Genomic DNA, 9,374 nt, shown 5'->3' with positions numbered 1-9,374 from the left:
AACTGCAAGGGGTTCGGTGGTTAATAATTTTTCACTTTTTATTATTAAAACAATCATTTATTGAAATATGAAACTAAGCATTACAAATCTTTGTTGGTATCAACTTATGATCAAAGAATTCAAATTAACAATAATCAGACAGTCAACACACATTTTACAAAAGTCTTTTAGATTCCGTAATATAAATCTTATTGATGGCAACAAAAATGTAGGCTAAATATTATAGTAGTTAGAATATAACACTTAAACTGAAGCACACATAAAAATCAATACTGCAGTCTTGTGTGACTTCTTGAATATTGGAACATCCGCCACTCAATCCGTTTTATTTACATTGACTCAATCTTGTTCGTGTCTTTTCACCGAACATTTATATTTACTCTGAGATCACAAACTATATATAATGTATCATTACAAGTTTGGCCCCTATACAAATAATAATAAATAAATAAATCTGCAAGGAATTGTTGGTAATTAATAAAAATGTTTTGTCTACATTTTCCCAAATGTCAATTGTTAACATCAAATACTGATTTATGAATAGGTTTATGTAAATTGGTAATAGTCGTTGTTACCATAGCACATATAAAGGGAATATATTACACAATATAAGTTTACAAATTGTTAGCAATATATACATACACATTTTAAGCAGAAATCATTCATACATTGAAGCTAAAATGGAATGTATAAACATTTATATTATTATTATTACAAGGGTTACATAGAATGTTCATCAATTTCCTAAATGATAATTATCATATTAAAACATATAATAATTTTTTTTAATATTTTGCCTGAAAACATTTATGTGCAAGTATTCTAAATTCACATACAGTTTATTTAATTTTTTACATTTAAAGCTTAAACTAAAAAGTAATGCTTTCATCACAAAAATATTTACAGTCTTATTAAATAGTGTGCCAATAATTTTTTACACATTTCTAATTTTTTTTTTTACAAAAACATTCTTTTTCCAAGTACACAATTTTTAAATTTTTCATTAAAAAAATCGTTTGTTATTGTTAAATGAAAAAAATGGCCTTGTAATAGTTTAAGTAGGAAATAACGAACATCTACCAGTTCCTTGACAATTTGTATGTACATTAAAACACTTAAATATAAGCCATAAAGGCACCACTCAGTTCAATAAAGAGTGTAAGTAGCGTCCATTTTATATAAAGGACCCTGGTTTCCAGTTTTTTTAATTTTTTATTTCAGCAACATAATTAATAAAAACTTGAGAACAAGTTTCTAAATTTTTATGTACATTGAAGTTATTATTTCAATTGCTAACACTGTGGAAACAAAGGTCGGTTCCTTAAACAAATCAAAATAAAGTTCAATATAAAAAAAACCCAAAATTGTTTACTATACAAAGAAAAACCAAAATAGATCAATTTTCAACCACTCATGTTAAGTTGTAATGCCAATTTTTTAAATCTAAACAATTATTTTAAAAATAAAATAAAGCCAATTTGTTTGATGTTGGTTCAGCGATTTTTTTTAAATCTTTCTACAGTATTCAGTCATGAGTAGAAAAATTGTTTATAATTCTAGTTTTTCTTTATTTAGACACAGATATTGGTTTAATGTACATTTTTTAAAATAAAAATCTAAGAGTGCATAAAGCAAGTCTTTCATTTTGTATCGATTCAAAGTAACATTTGATCATATAATGTAGCTTTTAAAATCCAATAAGGCAAATAGATTTATTCTATGAGAACCAATTCTGCACCTGTCTAAAATAATATACAAAAATTGAAAAAAAAAAAAGAAAAAACACCCTATAACACAAAGGTAATTTTGAAATTTAAGTAACGATAACACATTGAATATTGTTTACATAAATAACGATATTATGTATTGGACTAAAAATTTACTAATTTTATAGCTGATTGAGAAATTTCTTTATCAACTTGGTCTGAATTCTGAATTTTTTTTTTACATTCACATATACACATGCACATGTTTTATATATAAATGGATAGTATATAATTATGTACATATAGATTTTTTCCTATACTGTGCATAGTGAAATGACAATCATGTGTTATAAAAATAATTTGTTAGTAGCAATGCTTATCTATTATTTTTGGCTTCAGTATTTTTTATTTTAATTTTTATTTTAATAATAAACTATCCTTGTATTCAAATTTTACAATAATTTCCATTCAATAAGAAATTTGTTTGTATTAAATCAATAAATAATACAGTTCTCATAGTACAATTGGAACAGGTTTTAAATCTACACAGTGAGTCAATAAGGATCGTTTGTTAACCGTTTGTCTATCTTTTCACATGTTGGTAATTGTCGTCTTCGTCTTCGCTAGGGTCTTCCCCGTACATATCTGCCAATTTCCTGAAGCGAGGCCCGAAATTCGAAAGGTAATCAAAATTCAAGTCACCTTCGTCTGTGCCTAAAAGAATTTGGAATTTTTTTTAATAAAAAAGAAATGTCCAATCGTGCTACAAATGAGCCAAACCTGAAGCCAATGATGATAAAGATCCTGTTGAGTTACCATCCCCTCCTTCGTACGCGTAATGTCTCACGTCATCAAATGGATTCGTATCAGGATCGTTGTCGACTGTCTTCTTTTTGCCATCCAAAAATCCAGATATATCAGGAACTTCTTCATTTCCTAAAAACGCTGTAATAATTTACTTAATTTTATACATTTAATTAAATAAATTCCTTTTTTTCTTTAAATTCAGAAAAGGATATTAAAGACCTCCGAACATAAATTTACGCTATGTTTTAAACATTAATTAACGTAGTAATTTTATTTTATTTATTTATTTTTTAAAATTTAAACGAGGGTTCGCAACAGCAGAAGTCATATGTAGAAGAAGAAGAAGAAGAAAAATAACTTTATTCTGGGACTGGTGTCCCCTAAGAATAATTTACATGAAATAAATAAAAGAAGTTCCTTCTATGAAGTTAAAAGTAAAAAAAAAAAAAAGAAAAGAAATCTTGGCACAATGTATACCAATAAGCCAGGACAGAAGAAAAAATTACGAGAATATTATTAAACAAAAATAACAAATGTTAACGTGAGGTCTCTGCTTGGAGGGAGAGGAGGTGATTATACAGGTGGGATTTAAAGGAGGAAAAGGAGGCAGCGTGACGAATAGAAAGGGGAAGGGAGTTCCAGAGTTTAGGAGCTCGGATCAGAAAGGATCTTTCGAAGGTATGGGTTGTATGTTGCGGAAGGATAAGGTCGATTAGGGATGAGCGGGTCTTACGAGTGAGATGTGAGGAGTTGAATTGGAGAGATTGGATGATGTAAGGAGGATGACGAGTGTGGATGGACTGGAAAAGAAAGCAACCTAGGAAATACTGTACACCGAAAGAGGCGTACAACCAGGAAAGTTGGGATTGCAACCCTGACACCCGGGACCCCCGTGCGGTGCCAAACACGAATCTTCGCAACAATTCATAATCCGCTTCAATGCGCATTCCCCCCTCTGAGAGATCACCGTATGCCACACAGCTGTAATCGAGGAAGGGAGGTTTAAGGGAAGATACAAGGAGTTTGCGGGTGGAGAAAGGTAAGAAAAGCCAGGACCGACGACACAGGCTGAGGGAGACAATGGAATGGCGGGAAATTTGGGAAATGTGAGAATGCCAGGAAAGGTTTTGGTCAAAGACTACTCCTAGGTTTTTAACCGAAGAGCAGAAGGGGATGGGATGGTTATTTAGCATGAGAGGTGGGATGCTGGGGAGGGAATTGAGGAGTTGCCTGGAACCGATAATTATGGCGGTGGATTTGGACGGATTGAGGACTAGGGAATTTTTATGGGCCCATTCGTTGATGGAGTTTAGGTCTTTTTGGATCTTGAGAGTGGCCGAGTGAAGATCGGAAGGGTGGAAGGATATGTATAATTGGGAGTCATCGGCATATAGGTGATAGTTACAGGACTGGATGGAGTCGGGCAGATCATAGATATAAATGGAAAAAAGAATAGGAGAGATGCTACAGCCTTGGGGCACCCCAGATTTTAGAGGGAGGGAGGAGGAGGTAAGGCCATTGGGAAGGGAGACAGCTAGGTGGCGATTGGTAAGGTAGGAGTGGAACCAACGGATGGTGCTGGCGGAGAAGGAAAAAGATTCGAGTTTAGAAAGGAGAGAAGAGTGAGGGACAGAATTGAAGGCTTTAGAAAAATCAAGAAGGACAAGTATAGTAACTTTCTGCTGGTCCATTGCTAGTGGAGACCAAGTGGAGGTCACTGGTAATTTTTATTAGTGCTGATTGGGTGGAATAACCTTGGCGGAAGCCAGATTGGAGGGGGTTGAGAAGATGGGACTGTTCAAGGTGCCTGGCGACTTGTGCTTGGACTAATCTTTCTAGGGGCTTGGACAGGTTTGAGAGGATGGAAATGGGACGGTAGTCTGTAGGGGATGGGTTGGGGGTTTTATTGACAGGGTGGACAAGAGCTTTTTGCCAGGCTGTCGGAAAAACAGAGTTTTGGAGTGGGTAGTTATAGATGTGAAGTAGAACAGAACCATCCCTAAGAGTACATACCACTTCTTGGATTGAGGTGATCTTTATGCTTATCACGTATTGGATCTTCTTCGTATATTAAACGCAGGACGTTTAAGTCATACGCGTTCATGTCGCCTTCACCGCCACCTTCATCTTCATAGTTTATAATATTTTCTCTAATATCGTCTGTATCTTTATACAGATCATCTGTTTTCCTTCTGTGCACTACTACAGCCAGAACTAAAACTAAATCAAAAATTGTCAGTTTTTATTTAGAGAATGGGTTATTAAAGTGAATAAGAAAAATCGTTACCTATAAGGATGGCGAGGCACGCCAAGAGAGCAATTAGAAAACTTGTATCTACTCTCAAAGAAATAGCAACAGCGACTCCTGTTGAGCAACCGACATCGGCTTCTTTCGCTAAGCTTGGTCCTCCCAAATTGTATAGCTGAAAAAATAGCGTTACTGAATTAGAAATTAGCAATATACGGTTTTTGAGATTAATTTAGCAATTCAAAGTTATTTGGTAAAGGGGTAGAATTACACTATTAAAAAACCCCTCAGATTGGCTCATATTCCATGCTGCGGCCCGTGCAATCCAATTCCGTATATGAGAGTTGATAAATGAAGAAAAAAAAATGTGCACTGAAACTTTCGCACAGTCAGACAAAAGCTCTTTTAGCTCCAAACTAGTTTGAGAGTGCTTAAATTGCTTAATGGTAGTAAGAGAACACAAGGTGAGGAGGGCTCCAGGACATGAAGGTATAGAAGCTAAAGGCTGACATACTAGCACTGGAAGCACAACTAGGCACACCAGAAAGTGTGCTAAAGAGGAGCTGGAAAAATGACTTGAGAAAGAAAACAAGCACTGGACAAAAGTACCACGTATGAGGTAGCTGTCAAGGCGTGAAGAATATCGTAGGCCTCTATATTTAATTAAGGTTTTTAGTTGAGATAAAAAAGTCAATGGCACGAGCGGGATTCGAACCCACGATCTTTAGCTAGATACGCCACTGCTCTACCACTTGAGCTATCATGACCTCGATCCACTCGGACACCAACTTCCCATCTCAACTCCACGTTTTGAATTTTTCCCTCCTTTTTGCCATTTTTCATTTGAAAGGTGGGGTTGAGATGGGAAGTTGGTGTCCGAGTGGATCGAGGTCACGATAGCTCAAGTGGTAGAGCAGCGGCGTATCAAGCCGAAGATCGTGGGTTCGAATCCCGCCATTGACTTTTTTATCTCAACTAAAAACCTTAATTAATTGTAATAGTACATATTCTTGTAAATGTGAGGCACTACCTCTTCGGTAAGGCAATTCTCACACTGCGGAAAATGCTTAGCAATTTGGGAAAAAGCAAACTTTCCACACATCGCAATGGAAAAAAGTTTGTAGTCCTTATTCTTGCTTAATAAAGGAAAAAATTGAATTGAACAATAAAACCTTTTTGTCATTACTAAAAATACAAAAGGAATTTATCTTGCGTTAAGTAAGTGAAAATTAATAAAACCTTTCCACTTACTCGTGAGTTAAATGTGAAGTTTCGAACACAACCACTGAATCCTTGTTGAGTTGGTCTGTGATTCCATTTAAAATGAGTGTTTAAATAGTCAAAGCTGACGAAAGAACCTCCGACTTGTAGCGGGCCGTTTACATTAAGAAATTCATTGGTACCACTAGGAGGTGTCAAACTTAAACAACCTTGTGTTTTACAGTTGTCAACTTGTAATTCAATATTCTGAAAATTAAAAATGAACATAAGAAATGTTTAATCCATTTTAACACACTATGGCACAAAATAAATTACATTTTTAGACCAAATTATATCAAGTCTGTGAAGTTCTCCGTCATCAAGTTTAATTTCTTTTTGGACTATTCTGACAGTTCCAGTTCCATAATCGACAAGCAAAACAGGAAATCCATCCTTCAGTTCAAGGGACATGAAATCTGAAAAGGGAATATAACGAGTATTAACTTCAATTCAAGTTTTCCAATTTTTTTAGATTTTACCTTGTACATAAAAGTCATCATTTGGTTTTGTGGTGGGGCCGATGTAAAAGATAAGGCCATCTGGTTTTTTTGATCTGATTTCGACAGAAAGATGTGAATCTTCACAAGCTTCCAATGGTGGATACAGCGCGAACCCGTTTCCATTAAAACCAATGCTTACGATTTGACATTGAGGCCCGTCAAAACCTTCAGGGCAAATACATCTAAAACAAAATTACATATAGAAGATATTTTTTATCATTTTCATTTTTTTTTGTCTTTTAAATCTAGATATTTACTCTCTATCATTAATTTGAGTTCCTCCGTTGTGGCACACAATTCTTGGAATACAGCTGCACAACGGATCCACAACCGCTTTAACTCCAACAAACGTTGTCGTATTGGTGTAAATGGGCCAAGGGACATTGCTCTTATTCAAAAAATTTGTGCAAGATTGTTGGCAGTATGCTTTTTCGATCATGCACTCGTCGATGTTTATCATTAAAATGACTACGCCCAGTTCCTTTTCAAGCTAAAAGCAAAATTAAATAGTTAAAAAAATGGAAAAATGCAGACAAAAACGGATCAAAATTACCTCATCGTTATGAGCGCTGACAGCGGCATTGAGTTTTTCAGGGCTGTAATACGGAGATCCATGGGCGGAAAATCTTACATCCAGCAACGTGGCATTCGAGTTATGAGGGGAATTAATAACGGTAAAAATATCAATGTTTTCTTCACTCACGTTTAAGTATTTTGATAAATATTTTCTAAGAATTGCTTGTTTGTTTAATCCATTCTGTAAAAATCAACCAATTATGTGATATTTTTAATTTGTATTAAAATTACTTGACATACATAAAAATAAAAAATAAAAACTTACAGCATTCGGTTCAATAAATTCTTCAGCTGTTATTCCAGCAATTCGAACTGAGCCTGATTTATCAACAGCTTCTTCTGGTATTTCTTTAACTGTCACATTGACTGTCGCAAATACAAAGTGGGCAGGGATTTTTGCACTTTCTTCTTTAACCTAATCATTAAAAATTCTTTGAAGTTTTACGTTTATAAAAGGTTTAAAAAAAAAATATGAAAAATATCACTTACGGAAAATTGAAGGAGATATGATTGATCTGTTGTACCCTGTACCATTGTAATCATGCCGGTTCTAGGGTTCAAATCAAATTTCGAATGAGCTTTATCCACCCAGGAAAACGTTTTATCAGGTAGATCCCAATCATCAGGATCATCTACGTAAACACGGCCGATTTCAGTGTCTGGCGCTTCGCCCTAAAATCAAAACGACCCTTAGCTCAGAACAAACGTAAATTTTTGTGCTTGTTACCTTATAATTATACACAAAGATGCTACTGTGTCCTTCTTTCATCGCATTATCGTTTACGTCACCAATAACAACCGTCAGAGTACTTGTTCCAGTCTTGTTCGGAATACCGCTATCACGGATTTGTATCGGAATACGATATTCTTTTGTCTCTTCTCGATCAAATGATACCAAAGCTCTTAATGTAGTATCTTTAAAAAATAAATAAATAAATAAAACTTAATATAATATATAAACACAAGGTGACTTACCAGTGATACTGAATTTGGTTTTTATGTCAGTACTTGCACTACTTGCAATTGCAAATGTGAAAGGTGGACCATTAGTCGGTCCATCATTATCTTTTGCTCTGAGTTCAGTAATTTTGTCAGGTCCTTGATTTTCTCTCCAAACGACAGGTTGATCCTAAATAAAAATATTAATAATCCATTTCATACCGTTTTATAGATTAAAAAAAAAAATACCATATCTAAATAAGGTTCATTGTCGTTAACGTCTATCAACTTGATAACGACTTCCGTGCTAGACTGCAAACTGGTTGGCCCACCATCCTCATCATTGGCGGAAATGATAACCTGCCATAAATCGAAACCGTTCGGAGGATCTCGATCCAAAGGCTGCAAATTGTAAAATGCAATATTAAAGAAAGAATTTTGAAATTATTTTCACAACGTACCTTGATCAACGACAAGCATCCTTTCTTATCAACTGCAAGCAATTTTTGCTGGTCTTGTTTCACGACATAATACACTATATGTTGGGGTGCGTATCTGTCAGGAATATCAGGATCGTACGCTTCCAGCTAAAAAAATAAAATAAATAAAAAATAAAAATAAATGGCACAAAGTCAAAAATTTCTGTAAAATACTAGTAAAATTATTTCGAAAAAATAAACTCACCTGAGCGATGCATCCAACGAAGACTTCTTCTTCGTTTATTGTTACATTGTTGAATCCTCTTTTGACGAATACGGGCGGATTGTCATTAACATTCTCAATTTTTATTTCAACTGTACAGTAATCTTCATAAGCACCGTCGAAAGCTCTCACTTTCAGAGTGTACTAAACAAACAATAAAATAAATTAAAAATAAAATTCAAACATATAAAAAGCAAGTTGACTAGAGGGTCTTGCATAATTAAAAATTAAAATAAACATACCGATGTTTTTGTTTCATAATCTAATTGGCCAAGAACTCTGATTTTCCCCGTTTTATTTTCTATGAGAAACGCTTTATTTTCATTGCCTTCAACTATGCTGTACGTTACAAGTGAAGCTAAAAATACATTTCAAGTATTAATTTATGATTACATAAAAAAATAAAATAAAATTTCTGATAAATAATACGGAAATACCTGTATCATTGTCAACTGCTTTCACTTCAGTAACTAACGCATTGTTATTTGCATCCTCTGGAATAGCTTCAGCAATGTATATCGTTTGTGTAAAACGAGGAGGATGGTCATTTTTATCCGCTATTTCTATCCTAAAAACTTGTTGACCTGAAATTTAGAAAAAAATAAAATTTGTTAGTCATCGTGTTTTGTTTTTTCT

General features: G+C 34.2%; 1 protein-coding gene across 2 annotated transcripts in view; it reads right to left on the bottom strand.

The window, feature by feature from the left end:
- Positions 1-288: 288 nt before the first annotated feature.
- Positions 289-9,374, bottom strand: part of LOC106664085 (DE-cadherin) — a 278,478-nt gene continuing 269,392 nt past the window's right edge. The window contains exons 12-29 of one of the 2 annotated variants that reach the window (XM_014389469.2): positions 9,176-9,322; positions 8,981-9,096; positions 8,721-8,882; positions 8,498-8,623; positions 8,286-8,438; positions 8,073-8,226; positions 7,825-8,012; positions 7,587-7,769; positions 7,363-7,512; positions 7,075-7,278; positions 6,779-7,011; positions 6,501-6,703; positions 6,298-6,437; positions 6,013-6,228; positions 4,801-4,936; positions 4,527-4,733; positions 2,487-2,651; positions 289-2,420 (exon numbers count right to left, since the gene is read on the bottom strand). In XM_014389469.2, the coding sequence (XP_014244955.1) occupies positions 2,290-2,420; positions 2,487-2,651; positions 4,527-4,733; positions 4,801-4,936; positions 6,013-6,228; positions 6,298-6,437; positions 6,501-6,703; positions 6,779-7,011; positions 7,075-7,278; positions 7,363-7,512; positions 7,587-7,769; positions 7,825-8,012; positions 8,073-8,226; positions 8,286-8,438; positions 8,498-8,623; positions 8,721-8,882; positions 8,981-9,096; positions 9,176-9,322 (3,014 nt within the window). In that variant the 3' untranslated portion in view covers positions 289-2,289. The remainder of the gene's footprint in view (positions 2,421-2,486; positions 2,652-4,526; positions 4,734-4,800; positions 4,937-6,012; positions 6,229-6,297; positions 6,438-6,500; positions 6,704-6,778; positions 7,012-7,074; positions 7,279-7,362; positions 7,513-7,586; positions 7,770-7,824; positions 8,013-8,072; positions 8,227-8,285; positions 8,439-8,497; positions 8,624-8,720; positions 8,883-8,980; positions 9,097-9,175; positions 9,323-9,374) is intronic. The other variant, XM_014389470.2, reaches the window with a different exon arrangement.

The sequence above is a fragment of the Cimex lectularius genome, unplaced genomic scaffold (genome assembly GCF_000648675.2).
Source record: "Cimex lectularius strain Harlan isolate CLEC.00 unplaced genomic scaffold, Clec_2.1 scaffold371, whole genome shotgun sequence".
Classification (NCBI taxonomy): domain Eukaryota; kingdom Metazoa; phylum Arthropoda; class Insecta; order Hemiptera; family Cimicidae; genus Cimex; species Cimex lectularius.
This window is presented reverse-complemented; position numbering and strand designations above follow the sequence as displayed.